The sequence below is a fragment of the Myodes glareolus genome, chromosome 16 (genome assembly GCF_982192425.1).
Source record: "Myodes glareolus chromosome 16, mMyoGla1.1, whole genome shotgun sequence".
NCBI classification, from domain to species: domain Eukaryota; kingdom Metazoa; phylum Chordata; class Mammalia; order Rodentia; family Cricetidae; genus Myodes; species Myodes glareolus.
The window spans coordinates 32,437,463-32,459,282 of record NC_142041.1 but is presented as its reverse complement, the minus strand read 5'-3'; the positions used below and the strand labels follow the sequence as shown (position 1 = coordinate 32,459,282).

At 47.6% G+C, this 21,820-nt stretch overlaps 1 protein-coding gene across 6 annotated transcripts in view; it reads left to right on the top strand.

The window, feature by feature from the left end:
• Nucleotides 1–21,820, top strand: part of Phf24 (PHD finger protein 24) — a 28,673-nt gene that overhangs the window by 1,709 nt on the left and 5,144 nt on the right. For 2 of the 6 annotated variants that reach the window (XM_085677231.2, XM_048420424.3), the window contains exons 2-8: nt 4,278–4,410; nt 15,890–16,271; nt 16,970–17,155; nt 20,257–20,335; nt 20,638–20,843; nt 21,151–21,311; nt 21,581–21,676. In XM_085677231.2, the coding sequence (XP_085533357.2) occupies nt 15,894–16,271; nt 16,970–17,155; nt 20,257–20,335; nt 20,638–20,843; nt 21,151–21,311; nt 21,581–21,676 (1,106 nt within the window). In that variant the 5' untranslated portion in view covers nt 4,278–4,410; nt 15,890–15,893. Of the gene's footprint in view, nt 1–4,202; nt 4,411–15,889; nt 16,272–16,969; nt 17,156–20,256; nt 20,336–20,637; nt 20,844–21,150; nt 21,312–21,580; nt 21,677–21,820 lie in introns of all 6 variants that reach the window. The other 4 variants (XM_085677230.2, XM_048420423.3, XM_085677232.2 and 1 more) reach the window with 2 other exon arrangements.

Sequence of the window (21,820 nt, the reverse complement as noted above, 5' to 3'; positions counted from 1 at the left end):
GATCACAAACGTTTGGAGGATGGCGTCTGTTCTTCAAATTTAACTCAGAGAAAAGTATCCAAGAGGGGCAGAAGAAAGAGTGGATGTTGGTAATAAGTTGTGGTGTAGTGTCAAGCATGGAGCTTTGCGGTAGCAGATGCTCAGCAAATGTGATGCTTAAACAGATGAGGTCGGTTTAACTGAACATGGAACCATGGGGGCGGCTATCCACTTCATCCCCAGGCTGTCAGGACTTGCTTGAGAGAACTAGAGGGGCTCCCAACGGAGTCTCCTGGGGCCACTTTCCCTGCTGCAGGATCTTGGGAACAAAGACGGGGAGACATTGTCACCTCTGAGTCACCCACGCTTCCCTTGTGGCCCTCTACATGCACCAGAGGACACTCATCCATAAATACCACTCGGGACACTTTGCCGAAGAGTTCTTCTATGTGAGGGAAGCAGGAGAGTGGGGAGGATGAGAGCCAAGAAAGGCTTCTTGGAGAGAACGCCTGAATCTGATACACTAATGCCCCTGTCTCACCCCCTCAACACTTTCATTCCAACCGAATCCTAAGGATTTAACTTTGGACCCAAAGATAGATTCTGGCTTCTTATCTAAAAGTGGAGTGTTGAAAGGGCCAAGCAATGGAATTTACCAGAGAGCCATTGAATGTTCCTGTTCGTCTCTGTCCTCCTCCTGCACAGCCAAATCTCCTCCTTTAATGAAACCAGCCTCCTAGAACTGGGCTCCAGCGAGCCATGGCCAAATCAGAGCAGAGGTCCATCATATAGTCAGGCTTGGTCCTGGGCTTCTTTGAAGCCATATATACCTACTTTGCAACTGAGGCAGGGAGATTACCACAAGTTGAATACCAGCCTGGGCCACAAGGAAAACTGTCTCAGAAAACCAAAACCAAACAAACAAGAAAACACTATTTTTTTCTGCACTGGCTGTGGTAACATATGCCTATTATCCTGGTACTTGGGAGACGGAGGCAGGAAAAGCTCAAGTTCAAAGCCAGCCTGGCTAGATAGCAAGTTCTAGACCCTGTCTCAAAAAGAAAAGATAAAAAGAAAAAAAAATGCTTATTTGGGCTTCTGCAGTTACACGGTGAGAAGAGAGACCAAGCTAGTGAAGAAACGGAATGACCTGACTCACCAGTTGTTAGTAGGGCTTGCTTTTCCTTAACCCCTTGGCTCCTTTAAGGATGTAATAGCTGTGGTACCTCACGCATGGCTCAACAAGCAAATTCTTATAGAGGTTCCTATCCCTGTTTAAAGGTATCTAATCCCCTTTCTGCTGAAAGCCCCTCTCATTAGCTCATCTGACCAAATTAAACACATACGTCGTTTAAAGAGGGAACTGAGGCCAAGCCTGCAAATATGGTGGAGTTGGTCCTAATTCAGATAGTTCTTTGCTTGGTTTTGATTTGTTTTTTGTTTTTTTCGAGACAGGGTTTCTCTGTGTAGCCCTGGCTGTCCTGGAACTTGTTTGAAGCTGGCCTCGAACTCAGAGATCTGCCTATCACTGCCCCCTGAGAGCTGGGTCAAAGGCTCGCAGATATTTCTTACTGAAGTGTTGTTGCGATATTGTTGCTATTGTTGTTACTAAACTGGTCTTTTCATCAAGGGCTCTGAGTATCACTCCCTGGTAAGCTTAGGGGGAAATATCTTGATTGATCCAAATGCTCCTCAAATCTTGGATTCTCAGTACCATCTCCTGATGTCTAGTACTGAGTAAACATTGCGTTTCAGAACTTGTCAGAACAGTAGCTAAGCACAGCCTGAGTCAGAATGTGTGTGTCGGGTGTCACTGGACAGCCTTACTCTTCTCAAAAATGCTTCCTTCCAAAGGAAAGGAAGGAGACTGTCCCTTCCCCACCTGAGTAAGCATAAACAGATATGGATTTCTCAGCCTTGGCTCTTCCACAAATCCCCTGACCACATTCTAACCACTTTCTTCTTCCAGCTTTACCCATGTATTTTCTAAGTGCTTCCTTTGCTTGGAACATGGATAATAAAGCCTCCCCAGGTCCATTTCCCATGCCCCTCACTTTCTCCCATACACCTGTTCCTAAGTGGCTCAGATTTATGCTGATAGTCTCCCGTCTCTTCAGCTACAGCATCCGTTGACCCTCGTCCCACATGCCTCTCTAGCGATGCTTCTTCATTCCCCGAATTTACTTATTCATATCTGATGGGAATATCATTATCTACTTGGTCCTCCAGTCTTAATGACTAAGTCCTGACTGGAATTGCACTGCCGCCTTTGGATCAGGAAGCTTGAACTGTCGGTGTCCATCTGGAGACATGATTATTGGTTCCATTACAGCATCTTCTCCACTCTCCACCCACCTTCCAGCAATCCCCTCAGAGGTCTGCGCACATCCTAAGTGCTGCTGACTTGCCGGCGCTGTGCCGTATAAATAGGAAAGTTCTTGTCCTTGAGAAGTTTGCATAGACTCAGTCTGCATTTCTTCACTCGTTCACTATTAATATAAAGTGCAGGGAAAGGATTGGGGGAAATACAGCTTCACAGGCCGTGCATGGCAGTCAGAATAGAGTGTGTCCTTTTCCCGGGTGTCACAGACAGCAAGCTGCTAAGATGTGCTTCTACGGGCAGCCACGGTCCAACCCCCCCTTCCAGAGTTTTGCCTGTGTGTGTTGAGCGAACTGGTCACACACGCTCTTGCCTTCCTATGCTGGTCACATGTTTGGTCACATGTTTGGGTAGCGCATCACAAGTGACAAGGCCCTTTACATGTCGTCGTCTCTGATCTTGAAAAGGTTTCCTGTCACTGTGGTCTTCTCACGGACGTAAAGCGAGATGACTGGCTCGTTCTCTTCTTGCTTGTGTTTGTTTTTCAAGCTTATGTCTCCCGTAGACAAAGCCCCAGTGATTACTACAATTACTACCTGCCAGATCTTAGGTTGAGGGAAGAGTTTCCTGTTACAAAGTTTGGGAAGAAAGGTCACAGTGCACTCACTGCTCAGCCCTGGGGTTTGTAGGACTGCCCCTCCTCATCCTGGTCAGGCTCCCCCTTCCCTGGATTCAAACGAATAGGCTTTGTTAAACAAATATTTTAAGCATACTACATCAAACCAGTTCTTTGAGCTGATGCTAATTCATATGTGAATGCAGATTTCCTTGCCTATTTCTATCCAACACCCAAGCTGGCTTCATAGCTCTAAGTCATGATGGAGTCCCCATATAGCTCCATGCTTGGCATGTGTTCTTACCTCTTCCTGGAATGCTTTTTTTTCCCTCATCCACTGGGTTAACTCCCACTCATCTTCAAAATTTAGCTCCAGCAACACCTTTTATTTTAATCCTACACGCATGCCCCTACACATACTCTCTGCATCCTACACGCATGCCCCTACACATACTCTCTGCATCCTACACGCATGCCCCTACACATGCACATACTCCCTGCATCCTACACGCATGCCCCTACACATACTCTCTGCGTCCTACACGCATGCCCCTACACATGCACATACTCTCTGCATCCTACACGCATGCCCCTACACATGCACATACTCCCTGCATCCTACACGCATGCCCCTACACATGCACATACTCCCTGCATCCTATACACATACCCCTACATATGCACACACTCTCTGCATCCTCACAGACAGAGATCCCATTCGTTCATCCTACCAACAGCTATATTAGCACTTATTTGTGCTGAACACATAGTAGGCTGCACGCACGCATGCACGCACACACACACACACACACACACATACACACACACATATTTACAGCCTCAAAAAGCAAGCAAATGGTAATAATTAAGGTGTAATAACTGCGTAAGTGGAGCTGAATCTGTGCTTTGGGGATCTGAGAGCAGAAAACAGGGAGTGCCTCTCCATCTTGCTGGAAAAATTCACTTGCTGAGTGCAATCACACCAGCCAATCACTGCCAGTGTGATGTTCCTTAACTGTTGCTCTGCTTCTGTGGGAAGTCAGAGCTGTAGCTTTTAATGAAGACAGCCCAATCCCCAGAGGCTAAAGATCATGCCATCATTTTGTTCTCGTGTATATTAAAGCTCCATGAGCTTTCAGTAAATATTAAGCAGCAGCAGGATGTCCCTCCTGCCTCGTAGGCTTGCGCTGAGGCCAGGAAGACAGTTTTACTGTCTTTAGCCTGTCTGCTTCTTAGAAAGTCCTGAGCATCTCTCTGCAGTGTGGGTGACTGTGTCTTCCCAAATAGGCAGACGTGGACGGCAGGAGATGGGGAGGGAGACCTTCAAGGTCTACAGACATGAGAACTGAACCCCGTCTGTAGGCTCCGGCGGGGGACCGACAACTAGAAACGGACTCTGAGGACACTGAACTGAGAGGCTGGATTCCTAAAGCAACAGGCAGCAGAGAAGACCTGGACCATTTGGGGCTTGGGTCGCCTCAGAGCCCTACAGAGGGTAAGGGACTTCTTCGTGATAGCTCTGCTTAAGTTCTGCGGGCTGATGCTGGTGTGTGTGGTGAGCTCGGGGTCTGCGCCGTGCCCTCTAAATCAGTGCTTCTCCACCCGTGGGCGATACCTCTTTGGGGGTTGCATGTCCCTTCCACCGGGCCACATATCAGATCTCCTGCATGTCAGATATTTACATAATGATTCCTAACACACACAGAATTATGGTTATGTAGTAGCAATAAAACAATTGTATGGTGGGGGTCACCCCAACATGAGGGTCACAGCATTAGGGAGGCTGAGAACCGCTGCTCTAAGTTGATTTTCACAGACCACAGTTCCGTTGGCTTTCTATACTTTGTAACTTTTCCCTTCTGTGTTAACTGTGGCGCTTTCCCTGAGGTTCTTGGTCAGTCCTTCGGAGACATGCTTCCAGGACACGCTCATGCACAGCTGCCGCTCCTGCTCAGCTCTCTGCCCAGATCCAGAACGGAGGAGATGCATTTCCCAAGCTTCCTTCTTATGCTCCTAGCAAGCTGCCCTCCTGTGGGCCAAGCTATAGTCGACAGGACACAGACTTGGAAATGGTGGTTTCCCCATCTTACCGTTGTGGTGGTGGAAACTGGCTAAGTTCCAGGATTTCATCCCTCCCATTTGTAGACAGATAGTAGCAGACACTGCCCTCTGTGGCCAGAAAATCACTCATAGTTGCTGTATGGTGGGTGGGTGTTCTTACCGCAGAACCCTGACTCATGTTCGTTCGGGCTCCACCTCTGAGGGGGTAGCGCTGATGTGATGCACTGAGCATAGTTCCAGAGACGTGTTCTGATCCAAGTTTCAGCAGATTTATTTGCCTTTGTTTTCTTTAGTTTTTTAATACTGGGAATTAAATCTAGGATCCCATGTCTTTTACACGTCCTTTATCGCTCAGCCACATCCCTAGCCCTCTTTTCGGTTTTCGAGACTGAGTGCTGCTAAATTGCCCAGGCTGGCCTTGAATTCACTTCACAGCTCAGGCTGGCCTTGAACTTCTGATTCCCTGCTGCCTCAGAATCGTGAGCAGCCGGGATTACAGGCCGGTTTAACAAGCCCAGCTTCTGGCCAACACTGATGAAAAGGAAGGTATTGGAGCCAGGCGCCGGTGGCACACGCCTAATACCAGCACTCGGGGACAGAGGTGGATCTCTGAGAGTTCAAGGCCAACGAGGATAGCCAGAGCTGTTACACAAACCCTGTCTCGAAAACAAAAAAAGAAATGATACTGATACCATGTCTGAAATAAACTTATTTTGCCCAGTCATCTCTGCAACATTCATGTTCTGAGAAAGGCAGAGGAGACATCTATATTTTTCTACCTTTGTTTTCATTTCTTTTGCCACAAGCTCAACCCCCCTCATCTATCTATCTATCTATCTATCTGTCTGTCTGTCTGTCTATGTATCTATCATCGTCTATCTATCATCCATCCATCATCCATCTACCCATCTATCATCTATCTATCATCTGTCTCCTCCCTTCTCTCCCTCTGTCGACCAGGCTGTCCTCAGATTCACAATGACGTTCCTGCCTCAGCCCCTCAAATGCTGGGATTATAGGTGTGTGTCAACACACTCAACTTTCAGTACCCCCCCAGCCTGCTTCTTCACACTGAGGGGTTCTCATTGCCTGTTCCTGCCTCGGAAAGTCCTCATAAGCTCCAGAAAACCCCTTTTAATTGCTCTTGGGCCCTCCAAACAGCATTCATTCCTATACAAAGGCTCAGGCTCAAGTGGGTGAGTGTACTTTATGGCAGCATGCTGGATAAGGAAACTCCTGCCTATTGGGAGGGTTGTCCCTCAGTCTCTCCACAGCCACAAGCCTTTATAGAGAGCGCCTGGCAAGAGAGGTTCCCTTGCTGCCTTCGCCTTCCTTATTTCTTTCCTAGCTCCTACTGTGGAGCAAAACCTCTCCACTCCCACAACTTCGCCCTTATAAATAATCCCATTGCATTCTAAGCAGGCACTCTGCGAAGAATGGGTGTGTCTTGCACACACACACTCTAAGCTTCCCACATACTCGCTCTGCCTGACAAGTGCATCTAAACAGCCTTCTCTTGCTGAAGGAAAGATTCTGACATTCCTGTTCCACAGTCGGCTGACCCTGCTTGTCTACGTCATCCGCCCCCCACCTGCCCCTACCCCAAAGGGTCTTTTTTTTTTCCTGTATGCCACAAAACCTTGATAGTCACATAGTCACCTCACTCCTGAGAGACAACATCTTCTAATCCTCTTTTCATTCTTGTTGAAGAAGCAGAAAAAGAGAGAAAGAGAGATTCCACCCACCAGCCAAAGAAGTAGTCATTAGGAATAATCTGTGAGATCTTTCACTTCCTTTCGAGTTGCTCTTCTTCCTGGGACTTTCTTCCGGCACAGGAGAGACCAGGCTTTCTCACCAGGCACCCGTTTTACCCGTCACTAATCAGTGCCACTTGTTCCTCCAGGAATTAGAGCTGATTGTGTTAATTTCTCGAACACCACAGGTGTGCGTCCCAGCTATCCCGGCACACTCGCTTTTAATCAAGGTGTCTTCTGTAGTCCTCTCCATTAAACCCTAAGAGGTTTCGCCTTGTTCTTCAGGCTTAATTCTGTTGTGTCCTCACAACAGCTTATAATCAAATCAGAGTCGTCATTTCAAAATGATGAAAAAAATGAACAAACAAAAAAAATGGCGTGAGGTCTCGTCTGGATCTTAATGGCTTCCTACTCATGGTTCTGCTTCACACTCTTTGCCTTAGAGGTATACAGTGATCTAGAAAAATGAACCATCTGTAATAAAAAAGAATAGCCATGTTCAAAGAAACTGTGGCAAGGAATATTAAGTTACTTACCTTTTATACTTGATTATTTTCTCAGGGCATGTAAGCTTCTGTCTTCATAAAAGTTCCCCCAAAAATAAACTCCCAAAGCCATTGCGGTGGCTTCATTATCATCTGAGCTATCTTCTTATCTTCACACTGAGAAAGTGGTTTCCTGGCAGGGGTCAGTGGGTGGAAGCAGACAGTGGGAGGAGCTACAGTGTTGGGAGGTATCTGGGTCCAGACGCTAACCCTGCAGAGTGATGTTCCTAACTGGGGGAGCTTGTCCAGTATCCCTTTTTATGTCGTCAGAAAAAGCCAAAACACCAAATGCCATCCTGCGGCTCTCCCGGTGCCTCCGCCCTGGAAAGTGATTTTAGTATGCTCCAGATCCCCAGATAAACGTCTGCAGCTACGTTTCAGCATGTGCCTTCTCATAAACATAAAAGTGTCATCACTGTTCTCTAAGTCTTCTGACATAGCTCCTAAGAAAGAGGCTCCTCCTGTTTGTCTGGAGAGCTGTGCACTCCCTATGACCCCAGGATCCAGGTGGGCACTGCCAAGCTCTGGTGTTTTACAATCTGTTACACTGGCGAAAATAAAATTAGATAAATAAATAAATAAATAAATTTTAAAATGAAGAAAGGATGGCTTTTACTATTTGTTAGAAATATAAGTGTAGGACTGGAGACATGGCTCAGAGGTTAAGAGCACTGGCTGCTCTTCCAGAGGTCCTGAGTTCAACTCCCAGCAACCACATGGTGGCTCATAACCATCTGTAATGAGATCTGGCGCCCTCTTCTGGCCTGCAAGCATACATGCAAGCAGAACACTGTATATGTAATAAATAAATAAATAAATAAAAGTTTTTTAAAAGACATATAAGTGTATATTATACTTGCTGTGCCCTTCAGCCCACTCACTTAACCCCTGAGGTTTTTGACATGGCTTTTCCCTACCCTCAGAATCCAGCTAATCCACTGTTTGGGAGCCATTGCTCTCATCTTTGTATTTCAGAAACTTACGTCAAACTTTATGTAGTTTGTCTATTAAGTTATGTTGTAGTTTCCTGTTGAAATTATTTCTCCCCTCTTACCATTGTTTTTTAAAATGCTTTAATAAATTGGAAGGGCATGGTGGTGTGTACGCCTTTAATCTGACTCACGATGCAGAATCAAGTGGGTATCTTCAAGTCAAGGCCAGCCTGGAGTCCCAGGTCAGCCAGGCCTACATGGAAAGACCTTGTCTCAGAAAGGGGGTGGTGGGCATTAGTAAATGTTTAGCACTGTGGTTTTAAAAGAATCAGTCTGTCGTGGAGAGTGTAACTCTTTTCTCCTTCCGTTCTCTTCACCCTTTTCTTCCTTTTCTCCGTCATTATTTCCCCTTTAGAAGTACAAATCCATTCTCTTTCCCATTCTTGGTGCCAGTGATGGACCACAGTCTCACTAGACTAGCTTTGAGGTGTCCGTCTGCAGGGGTGCATAACTCTCTGGAGACTCCAGGGGGCGCCTGTTCCTTTCAGCGTCTCGAGTCCACCAACATTGCTTGGCTGTGACCTCTCTTTTTTTCAAAGCCACTGTCGTCTTTCACATCTTCCCCATGTCCCGTCACAGAGCAGGCATCCTTCGGCCAGTCTCCCACTGGTAGACCTCCCATCCACACACTGTTAGAAATCACAGCCATCTTTAAATCCACAGGAAGAGTGGAGTGGAGTTCCTGAGTGACATGCGCAAAGCCCTGGTCAGTTCCAACACTGCCAAAGGAAAAGAATCATGCTGTGCAGTGGTGGTGCACGCCTTGAGTCCCAGCACTTGGGAATCAGGGAGGCAGACCTCTGTAAGCCTGGTCTACAAAGCGACTTCCAAGATAGCCAAAGCTGTTACAGAGAGAAACCTTAGAGAGAGAGAGAATAAGTTGAATGAAATGTCTCAAAAGACATTTATATGGAAAATAAACATATAAAAGAACTTCTGGGGCTGGGGAGATGGCTCAGTGGTTAAGAGCACTGACTGCTCTTCCAAAGGACCCGGGTTCAATTCCCAGAACCCATATGGCAGCTCACACCCATCTGTAACTACAGTCCTGGCATCATCACACAGACATACATGCAGGCAAAACCCCAAGGTACATAAAAAAAAAAAAAATAAATCTTTAAAAAAAATTTTTTTTAAAGTTCACTGTGCTTTGTCACCAGGAAATGCAAATCTAAACTGCGTTGAGATTTACCTCTCCCCAGTCAGAATAGCTGTCTCCGTGAAAACACAACAATGCTGACATGGATATTGGGTTATTAGTCCAGTCCCCTTGGAAATAAGCACAGAGGTCCAAAAAAAAAAATAACCTGAAATAAGACTGCCATACTGTCTACTCCTGAATTGTGTACCTGAAGGAACCTAAAATCAGAATACGCCAGAGATAACTAAGCCAAGCACTCAGGAAGCTGTGGTAGGAGGACCCTGACATCCAGGCCAGCTTTGGAGAGAGAGAGAGAGAGAGAGAGAGAGAGAGAGAGAGAGAGAGAGAGAGAGAGAGAGAGAGAAACAGAGAGAGAGAGAGAAACAGAGAGAGAGAGAGAGAATGAGAATGGTTTCTTACCAGCCTGAGCTACACAGAGACTCTGCCTCAAAACAAACAAACAAAAAAGTAGATATATTGAGATATCTGTGTACCTTTTTGGTTATATGTTTTGAGGCAGGGTCTCACTATTAGACTCAACTCATCTGGAGCTACTCTATAGACTGGTTGGCCTCAAACTCACAGAGATTGGCAGCCTCTGCCTTCTGAGTGCTGGGATTAAATGTAGTACGTGTGCCCATGTCCAGGTACACTCATGGTACTGTGGCACTCTTTACAGTAGTCAGGTTATTAGATGCCCATCCACAGATGAATGGGGAATGAGATGTGGCATTTATACACAATAGAATCTTCTTCAGCTCTCAGGAAGAGTAAAATATTTACAGGAAGATAAGTAGAGCCAGAGACTGTCAAGTTAAACAGGTGAGACAGACTCAGATGATGCTCAATGTTTTCACTCATATGCGAATATAGACTTCTATAAAAGGTGTCAGGGTAGAAGGGGGATTTTTTCATAAAGAGGAATGACCAATGGGAGAAGGGATGAGGAAGGGCAATCAAGAGTGAATATGTTCAAAGTACATTCTGCTATATGTGTGGAAAAGCATAATGGAACCCATTATTTTGTACAATTACTAGACATTAAAACTGTTTTGATGATTCTGAATCACTATAGAGAATCATTATAGGGTAGTTTGGGGGTTTCCTTTATTTGGTTGGTTTGGTTTGGCTTTTTCAAGACAGGGATTCTCTGTGGAGCCCTGGCTGTCCTGGATCTCGCTTTGTAGACCAGATTGGCCTCGAACTCACAGAGATCAGCCTGCCTCTGCTTGAGTACTGGGGTTAAAGGCCTGTACCACCACCCAGCAGGTAGCTTTAACTAAATAAGATGTATTGAAAATAGCAGTGAGGGGGACTGGAGAGATGACTCAGTGGTTAAGAACACTGGCTGCTCTTCCAGAGGACAAGAGTTTGATTTCTGACATCCATATGGTTACAACTGATTGTAACTCCAGTTCCAGGGGATCTGACGCCCTCTTCTGGCCTTTGTGAGTAATGCATATGGAATACACAGACATACATGCAGACACAACACTTATACACATAAAACAAAAAGAAATAAATCTTTTTTTTTTCAAAAGAAAAACAGCAGGGAAGGGTTGTGTGTCGATTTAGCACTCCTCCTCTTTGTGTGTCTAGGGGAATTGCCTTCCTGCCTAACACAGAACACAGCTATTGCACATGAAGCATCTGGGCAGTGTTGGGGTCATAGGCCCATCTAGAACCCCATAGTCTAGCTTTAACATACATTCTTCTCTATACCCCTTAGTGCTGGCAACCCTCTTTAGGTCATTTGGGATTTTAAAAGAACGTGAATGTTCTAAACGCCTAGAATATACGCTCCAGACACAGGCTTTAAGAGATAGTCCACAGCAATAAACTATCTCACACCAAAGTTAGCTGCCAACTCGGGCAAGGGGGTAGGAAGGGAAAGTGGAAAACATAGACTAGAAAATGTGAAAACTGGATACATTCATTCATTGAAACTCAGACCCTGCTTTAGTTTCTCTTCTGTTGCTGTAGTAAGATCACATGACTAAGGAAACCTATAAAAGAGACAGTGTGATGAGGCTTAAGCTCCCAGAGCGTTAAACTCCGCGATGGCAGAGTGACCGCATGGCAGCGGGCAGTTGAGAAGCAGCTGAGAGCTCCCGTCTTGATCCACAAGCAGAACACCTAGCGACACACCTCCTCCATCAAGGCCACATCTCCTAAGGCTTCCCGAACAGTCCCACCAACTGGGGGCCAAGTATGCAAACATGGGGGCCTATGGGGACCGTTCTCATTCACAGATCACAGGTCCTGTCGGCATTGTGTGCTGTGCCCCGTTTGCTAGTGGGCTCCCATGTTTGGGACTTTTTTTCGATAGTGACACACTTGCACCTCAGTGGTTTTCACGCTCTTGAGTCTTCCCTGTCCTGTGCCATTCATCTTTTCAATATTAGAAACAAAGCATCTTTTTAAATTTAACTTTTTATTTATTTGTATATGGGGGAGCAGTATATGCTTGTAAGTGCAGGTGTCTGTGGAGGCCAGAGGGAACCCATCCCCTAGAGATGAAGGTGGAGGAGTTTGTGAGCTGCCATGCATGGGTGTTGAGCACAGAGCTTGGATCCTTCGTGAGCTTTAGCTGCTGAGATCTCTCCAGCCCCTGATATTTATTTTCAATAGGAAGGAAAGAAGTATGTTTTAATCAGAATTTACTTTGAGGGCCTGGAGAGGTGGCTCAGTGGTTAGAACACTTGCTCTTCCAGAAGACCTGGGCTGAATTCCCGGCATCCATACAGTGCTTCACAGCCATCCGTAGCTGCAGCTCTAGAGAAGTTGATGCCACTTTCTGGCTTCTGAGGACACCGGGCATGCAAGTGGTACCAGACATACATGTGATCAAAACACTCATAAAATTAAGATTATTCTTTAAAAAGAATCTACTTTGTCAACTGAGTTACGCTTTCCTAGATCAGTGATTCTCAACCTTCCTTTAATACAGTTCCCCAACCATGAAGTTACTTCATCGCTACTTCATAACTGTAATTTTGCTACTTTTATGAATTATAATGTAAATATCTGATATGCGACCCTGTGAAAGGGTCATTTGATCCCACAGGTTGAGAACCACTGCCTTGGAAGACACATTCACAGTAAATATTCTTTAGTTTTCTATGTCAGGGTTTTTAGCCTTTTGAGTTTCTCACCCGGATTTTATAAACTAACATGGAAGAGGCAAGGCCTCTCAATTTACCAATTCAAGAATATGGGTTTCTGTCAGGCGTGGTGGCACACACCTTGAATCCCAGCCCTCATGAGACAGAAACAGGAAGACCTCTGTGAGTTTGAGGCCAGCCTGGTCCACAGAGCGAGTTGCAGGACAGCCATGGCTACATAGTGAGACCCCCATCTCAAAAAAAAAAAAAAAAGTGAGAATATGTGAGTTTGCCTAGTAACAGGAAGTCGTGAAGTAGAAATTTGTACCACTGTGGTGCGCACAAGCAATAAATATTTCTGGAAAGAATATGTGACTCTCCCCAGGCATGGTACATAGTAAGGTTCTGCTTGGAAAAGGAAGAGTTCTTGCCAATTAACTGCAAAGATTTGGCTTTGGCTTTATCTGTGTGTGTGTGTGTGTCTGCATGTACAGAGGGCTCCCCCCCTTCTCTCTCTCTCTCTCTCTCTCTCTCTCTCTCTCTCTCTCTCTCTCTGTGTGTGTGTGTGTGTGTGTGTGTGTGTGTGTGTGTGTGTGTGTGTGTATACAGATATATGCATGTGGAGGCGGAGGCCAACTTTGGGTATCATCCTTCGGAGCCATCCACCTTGTGTTTTGAGACAGTGTCTTCCTCTGTATCCCAGGCTGTCCCTGAACTCACAGCAGCCCTTGCTCAGTCCCCAGAGTACTAGAATTACAGGCATGAGCCCACCATGCCTGGTTTTGAAAATGCTTATTAAAATCTATTATGTTCCAGATAGCTCACTAGGGTGGAGGTGAAAATTGTGCAGGGTGAACTAGTCAGGGGAAGTTGACATTGATCAGATAATCATCCCATTAAATATATGATGAGGAAAGTTGCTACTCTAGAGAAGGAGCTTGGTCTGGGAGCACTCCAGTCTGGAGACTGCTCTAGAGAAAGAGCCTGGTCTGGGAGCACTCCAGTCTGGAGACTGCTCTAGAGAAGGAGCCTGGTCTGGGAGCACTCTAGTCTGGAAACTGCAGTGACTTCCCCCAAAGAAATAACACTTGAGCAAGCTGGAAAGAGGAGTCAGTATTGGTGCGCTTACTTCCGGAAATAAAGAAAGCATGTCAAATAAAGACTGGAGCGGGACTAGTAGAGCTTGGAACACAGAGAAGAGAAGGAAAGTTGGGATATATGGCGCCTCATAAGCCGTAAGGCACAGACTGAAAGGATCTGATCCTAAAAGCTGTAGAGAGCCCTGGAAAACATTCATGCTGCTGTGGAAATCCTGAACGTCCCAGGGTTCCTTAACCCAGTGATTCCTCTAGCTTATTTCCAATTCTCTGACTGGTATTTCTCTTCTTCTAGTCTACTTAAAACTGCCATCTACCATTCTGTCCTTCAGCCAACCAGTTACCAGTTTATTCCTAAAAGTCCCCAATTCTATTTTCATGGCAGCAAATGCACTTGGCGTCATACCTGCTCTTATTCATTGCAAACCCTCACTCAGCCTCTTGCCCAGCCTAGTCCTCTCATTGTCTCTGCCTTTTCCCTGCTGCCACTTTCCCCCCCCAAATAAACTGAAGATAGCTTCTCACACATTCCCTGAGGTCCTCTGTGACCTGATAGTGTGGTCTCACACTTTTTTTTTAATCCTTAAAAATAGCCAGATTGCTATATAGTTTGTGGCATAAAATTTACTCATTTAAAGTGTAGCACTAAATTATTTTTAGCATATGCAGTTAGGCAGTCATCACCATGCTCCTACATTAGAACGCCTTTGTTGCCCCTCCACCACCAAATAAGGCCATACCTATTAGCAGCACACCCACCCACGAGCTCTCTGCAGACTTAGGGAAGCACCAGTTTATTTTATTTCCCTAGATTTCCTGGCCATGTCACAGAAACGGAATCACAGAACCTCTGCCCTCACATGACTGTCTCCTTCCCAGGCTCACCCATGTTTCATGTGTGTCTACACTGTTTTGTAAGAGAAGGCTATTCCATTGTATGGATAGTCGGTCTGTCTGTCCTGTCTCAGCTCTCTCTAAGTCGTCCTGGAGTTCTTCCTTGGAGTCTGACGTTTAAAAGCGTGTGTGGTGTGGTGCTATCCGTCTCCGTTTCTGATGGTGGGTACTTAGTGACGTGAACGTGGCACCATTCAATAAGCCTTGATTAGCGTGTGTTGAGCACAAGGTTAACGTGGACTGTTGTTCTGCTAGAGCAGACATTCCCCGGCCATCTTCCAGTGAGGCTTCTGAGAGTAGGAAGGCGTAGACCAGCTTTGCAATGCACTGTGTCGTGTCCTTACTCTCCCACGCTGTACTGTGGTTCTGCAGGGAACAGGGATAATGTTCCTTTTAACTTGTGAAAAGTTATGGGCCTTATTGGAGAGTCTAAAAGCAAAGGTGAAAATGTGAGCGTTAGCAGTAATAAAGTCTTAGAAGAGCAAAGGCACCTACCATAGAATTTGACTAGGCCTGTTGTCTGTGAGTGGGAGACCCACATGAGGGGATCGAGGGGTATTTGTGCTTGACTAGGCCTGTTGTCTGTGAGTGGGAGACCCACATGAGGAGATCGAGGAGTGTTTGTGCTTGACTGGGCCTGTTGTCTGTGAGTGGGAGACCCACATGAGGGGATCGAGGGGTGTTTGTGGCCTTGACCACATACGTGGAGGTGACAGAGCTTCCTGGCTGCCTGATTATTATTATTATTCTTAGAAGGAGTCTTCTAAGAATAGAAATTCATTCACTCTGGCTTGAAAGTTAGCCAGCACTCGATAAGGATGGACCCTGGGGTGAACCGTGCACAGTGCTCACTGGAGGAGCTTTCTTACAATCAGAAAACCTGAAATATGTTAAGTCTTCTTTAGAAGATGAAAAACTTGAGGTCTAGAGTCTCAACCACCCCAACCACCTCAGAGTCGCAGAGACCTAGTGCCCCGAGCTAGACCAGCTCTCCATAACAAGGAAGACAGTTACCACATATTATAGTACACTCTACTTAATTAAACACTATTTTTCATCTTTCTTGTATGTGGGGTGTGTGTGTGTGTGTGTGATGCTGAGGTCAAGCCCAGGGCCTTAAGCATTCGGCACAAAGCTCTCTAATGTGGAGCTATATCCCCTACCCAAGTTCACTTTCTTACGTTATCCTCATGGCACCCCTGTGAAGTGCGCTGCACAGATATGCCTCCTTCCACAGATGGCAAAACCAGAATCACACAGCCAGTCAGAAGCAGACCAAGCAAGGCCTTCTGACGTCTTAGCTTGTACCCTTTCCAGTATGCCTTGCTGCACTATTTAATAGTACCTGCCTTTTCCGTGAATGGATAAAACTGATTTTGTCCACAGAGCCATGGGGGTGCTGATGTCCAAGCGGCAGACCGTAGAGCAGGTGCAGAAGGTGAGCCTGGCTGTGTCGGCCTTCAAGGATGGACTACGGGACAGGCCTTCCATCAGACGTGGGGGTGAGCTACCAGGGTCCCGCCGCGGCACTGTGGAGGGCTCTGTTCAGGAAGTACAGGAAGAAAAAGAGGCAGAGACCAGTGCCCCTGTGGTTCAGGAAGAGAGCAGCATCAACCGTGCAGCCTGGGAGCGGCTCCGGGATGGGCGTGGAGTTGAGCCTGAGGAGTTTGACAGGACCAGTCGATTCACACCTCCTGCCTTCATCCGGCCCACCCGGAAGCTGGATGATGACAAACCTCCAGATATCTGCCTGGATCCCCGGGAGCCTGTGAGTGTTCCGTTAAGGCAGGATTCCCCTGTCTTCGCCCTTATAAGGATTAAAGAACAGGACAGGGAAAACTAGGTGTGGTTGAGGTGAGACTTGGAACCAGAAGAGGGAGCTGGGTTCAGAACAGTCCTTGCCCCACAAGACGGGTTTAAATGTGTCTCTTTGTAGAGTGCTTGCCTTGCGTGTTCAAGTCTCTCTATCCCCAGTACCACAAAGGGAAGCAATATTTCATAAGAATAAAATACTAAGTATAGCTTGGATTAGTCATAGTGAAAGACTTGGACTTTTGAGTGGGAAGGAATGGCGGCATGACAAAGCTTGAACTAATCCTATCTATGAATTCTCAACCACAGAAGGTACTAACCCTTGTAGGGGACCTTGGGAAATTAGAAAGGGGAACTGAGGTAAGTTACAATGACTGGGGGTTCTATGGCATATAGATAGTATTAAGACCGCTGGGGATGTTGATGTCATATAGTGCTTGGGACAATCACTCACACAGATTATTTTCTATGAAGTGCCAGTTGTATCCCAGAAACACAGTAACAGGGCCCTAAGCATCTAGAAGAGCTTCCTGGTTCTCATCCACCAGGAAGAACACTCTTACCCTTCACCGTGGCTCCAGAGAGACCCAGTCCCACACAGCAGCCCGTAGGATCTTGCTCTCTGTACTTTCAAATCCTGTTCATTCCGGCCAGGTTGTCAATGATGAGATGTGTGATATCTGCGAAGTCTGGACCGCTGAGAGCCTCTTCCCATGCCGCGTCTGCACCAGGGTCTTCCACGACGGCTGTCTGCGCCGCATGGGCTACCTCCAAGGAAACAGTGCAGCGGAGGTGACAGAGTTGGCCCACACCGACACCGGCTGGAGCTGCTACTACTGTGTGAGTCTGGACTGCAGGACGGCAGGAAAACTTGGCATCTTTCCAGAGGCCCAGTCTTAAAAATGACTGTTTCTAAGCCGTGACCTAAGGGGTTTTCTAACAGTGCATGCAAGGGTCCTAGGTAGATAGATAATCAATTCCTTGTTGTGTGGTGCATTACATGACACTTAAAAAAAAACCACATGCCAGCAGCGCACAGATCCGGTTGTAATATGCTGGACCTTGCCAAGTGTGTTCCAGAGGGAGCAAACCACCCTCAGCTGGGAATCAAAAAGAACAGGTCTAACTGACGAGGAGCGAGCAGTCCTGCACAGGGAAGTGTTAGCTTCTCTAGAAGTCTGTAGCTGTTGTTCCTCGTACTTACCTGGAAAAACCACCTGGCGTCCTGACCAGCGTGCTTCCAGGGGAGGTAGCTTCTGTCTCAGGGAAACACTCAGTCTTGATGTCCTCGCTTGACCTGCTGCCTATTGGGAGCTTTGATTCTTCATCTCTGAAATGATGGTTATGTGAATTAAGTAGCAAAGCTGTATTGATTCAGAACGCTGCAACTCTGTATAAATGCCTTCCAGCTCTTAATGGCAGAAAGGATCTTAGGTTTCCATTGAAAGCCAGCTTCACAACCGTTCATCACCACTCCTGAGTAGACTCCCAGTCTTTCCTTCCTGCTGTGCCATCCTGCGGATTCTTCACCAGCCTCTGACTCAGTGCACGGAGCAGCTGCTGGCCGTCTTCCTCTGCCTGCAGAAAGGAAACGTGTGCTACTTTCTGACTCTCCACCTATGGCTGATCCACAAAACCAAGTCTGGGAGTTATTTCCAGCTACTGCGTACCCCACTCTGAAATACACCACAGAATACACACCCTGCTCTGCTGTCCTGTCCATCCTTGTCTCCCTCCCCTCCTCTCCCCGACCCTTACATACATACACTGCCACCAGCGCCAGCATGTACAGCAACCCTGCCTACGGTGTGCTGCCAGCACAGGCCTGCGTCAGCCAGCGCGTGTCTCCTTGCTGTCTCCTGTGAATCCTCTGCTTGCTTCCCAGCTCTGCTAAGGTCCTGCCATTACCACCTCTACCAGCCTCTTACAGAGACTTCCTCTGAGTTCATCCCTTTCTCTTCCCTCCATCTACAACCATACTTCCTAAGAGCTGTCTCCCGACTTCTCCGCCCCTCCAGCCTGACCTCTGCGTTCAGCTCCTTGCTGAATGGACTTTTACTGAGGTCATCAAAAATCTCTTAATGGTCAAGTCCAAAGATGTCTTTTCAGGTGTCTTTGAAGAAAGTATCTAACGCTTCCTTATTTCCTTCTCTTTCTCTTGTCATTTGTTTTCTAGAATGTATCACTAGATGGAAACTAGACAAAATGTTCACAAATAATAAATATCACCACTCTTAATACCACCTCCCACAGCCTGCCACAGCCTGCCACAGTCTTTGCTTGGTATCCAGGACTCCCAGTCTCTTCCGGCCGCTTTTGATCATTCTTTCTCAACAGCAATGGTTTGTTTCCATTCTGGGCACTGTGTTCCTGGGGGTCCCATCGTCTTTCTCACTATCTAAACATTAGTGATTCCCGTATCTGTGTCCAGACTTAAATTTCCTACCTCCCTCGGGGGCTTCCCCATCTTGTTGTCTCACCGGTACTTCATGCTCAGACTGCCCCCAAATGAACTTGCCTTTCTGCCCACAGCTGCTCTTTCTCCATCCCTTACCTCTGGGAACAGTAATGTCATTCTCCGGTTTCCCAGTCCCAGCTCTTCCCTGGCCCTCATCCCTCACAGCCGCTGGGCCACCAGGTTCTGTTGACTCGGCTACTGACACTCCTCACCTCTCTGCCCCTCCCTCTGCTCATCTCTGGTTTTAGACACTCATTTTTTCTTACCCGTTCCTTTACAACAGCCACTTAACTGCTCGCTGAACCACCAGATTTTGTCCCTCTGAACCATTTCCCTATAGCAGTCAGAGATCTAACAATGACAGCCACCCTTCCGTGCCTTCCCGTTGTCCTAGAACAAACGCCTAAGCTAAGGGTCTCAGCCCAGGCCATCTGAGAAGCGTCACAGTTCCTTATCTATTTCTGTTTCTCCTTGCACCCCCTTCGCGGACACATGCAGCAGCCACACCAAATATCACAGTGTCGAGCACACAGCCATTGTGCCCAGAACATGCCAAATGCTCAGTAGGTATCTACTGAAAGACTCATCGGGTTCTCGGGGAAACCCTTAGATGGGTACCCATGTGATACCTGCATGTGCTCTTGGCTGACAGTTCAGGAGAACAGCTAACCAACTACTGCAAAGGACTTTTATTCTCTAATCTTTTTCAGTTTTATTTTCTTATTATTTACTTATTTATTTGGCTTTCCGAGACAGAGTTTCTCTGTGTAGCCCTGGTTGTCCTGAAACTTGCTCTGTAGACCAGGCTGGCCTCAAACTCACAGAGATTCGGCTGCCTCTGCCTCCCGCGTGCTGGGATTCAAGGCGCACACCACTCCACAAAGAACTTTCATAATTTAAGGACTTCGTAGTACTGCCAACAGGATAAGTTCTCAGTGCTTCCTCGTAATTACAACTTCTATGACAGCATAGAAACTCACTTTGTTTAGGAACATTTCGGAACCGTTCTAGAACCACTTAAAGCTGCATAGCCCCCTAGAAGCAGGGCTGTTTGTTTTTATGATGAAAATGTGCATTAAGCACAGCCAGTGCTTCTAATAAATCCGTGCTGAGCATCTGGGCTAGGATGGACAGGGATCGACAGCGCCAGGTATTCAGTGTCTCTTTATGCCTGCAGCAGCTTCATGGGGTACTTCTGTGACATCCCTGTTTGCTCGGGGTAACTTGAAAGCAGTATTTACTAAAGGGACTTAGCCAGATATCTGGATTCCAGGGAGGACTCTTCCCCAAATTCAGACAGCTCAGAGCAAATCTTCCCTTTTTCTAGGGCCTTAGTCTCCTTAACTGTGAGTGGGGGCTGGGATCGGGGGTCCTGGTATCTGTTTCGGGGGGGGGGGGGGAACGTCCCCATCCCACTTGACCCAGGGCTTCTCGTTTGTCGCTGACCTGTCTGGCCACTGACTTCGCTTTCACGTTCCCCCAGGACAACCTTAACCTGCTGCTCACCGAGGAGGAGATGTACAGCCTCACAGAGACCTTTCAGCGGTGTAAAGTCATCCCTGGTAAGGCCGGCAGCTGCTGCGGAGAAGGAGGGGCCCGCCGCATCCCCTTTCTTCCTTTCCGGGATGAACGGTGAAAAGAGAATTTGGGGATTTGGGGAGTAGGAGTGAGTGAGTCCTCGTTCCTGGGTTATGGCCATCAGAGGCACTGCCTTCCCCCACAGCTCCCCTGAGCTCTCCTGGCTATGGGAAGTATAACCCGACGAGAACCGGGACGGTGGGGGCACTGAGGGTGCCTTAGAGGGGGGTGAAGGTGTCCAGGGCTGAGGAAGGGTGGGCATGGCCAGCACTGATGCCTCCCACAGATTGCTCCCTGACCCTGGAGGACTTCGTGCGCTATCGCCACCAAGCAGCGAAGCGAGGGGAGAGCAGCAGGGCCCTGAGCGATGAGCAAGAGGAACAGGCAGCCCGCCAGTTTGCAGCCTTGGACCCTGAACACCGAGGCCACGTAGAGTGGTCCGACTTCTTGTCCCATGAATCTCTCCGACTGCTGCAGCAGCTGCGTCCGCAGGTGAGGAGCGGCAGGAATGGATGTCCATGGGGGTCAGAGGCCTCAGGCGCATGCTGGGCACATTAGGGGAGCATTGGGAACTGTCTAAACAAGAGCAGAGATCAGCAAAGGGTGCCAGGCCCATCCAGTGATAGATGACCAGTGACCAGGGCTGAGGAAACTGATGGAAGATCGGCTTTCGCTGGACTCCCCTAAAATTGTCAGGCTATCAAAAAGGCTCTGGGAACATCTAAGGAGGGCAGCAGAGGTTTGGACATGGAAGTGCAATTTTCACCTTCGCAACGTTAACTTAGCTCTTCTTCCCTAGAACTCTCTTTTGAGGCTTCTCACCGTCAAGGAGAGGGAACGCGCCCGGGCCACCTTCCTGGCACGGGGCAGCGGGAGCACCATCAGTGAGGCAGAGTGCCACCATGCCCGGCACTCTTGGTTCTGCAAACGCCTGGCAGAGGCGTCCTCCTGTAGTGTCAGGTCTGCTCCCCACCAGTCCTACCCTCTTGGCCTTCTGCTTGTTCCATCTGGACGCCCTTGGTATAGCATGTGCTTCTCCTGTGGGCAGAAGGTCCCCCTGTGGACTAGGTAGAGGCAGCACGTAGGGCAGTCTCTGTCCTAGACTGTGCTGCCCCATGTCCGAAAGCCTGGACAGGCGTGTCTAGGTCCATGGGTTCACCGGATTTTAGGAGGGAGGCTCACAGCCTTTTGTTTTCGCGCTCCTAACTGTATGTTCTTGTGCCTGGCAGCATCAGCCACGTGGGTCCCATAGCAGACAGCAGCCCAGCCGGCAACAGTAGCAAGAGTGAAGATAAGACCCCGCTGCCCACAGAGCAGGAGTCCAGGTGAGCTGACACTCCTCTCTTCTGTATACAGCCACAACACCCTTTATAGATAAAAGAAGGCATTACCACTTCCACTCCAGAAGAGCAAGCGTCCACCCTAGAAACCAGGCCCCAGAAGGACACATTTGACCCCAGGTCTCTAGG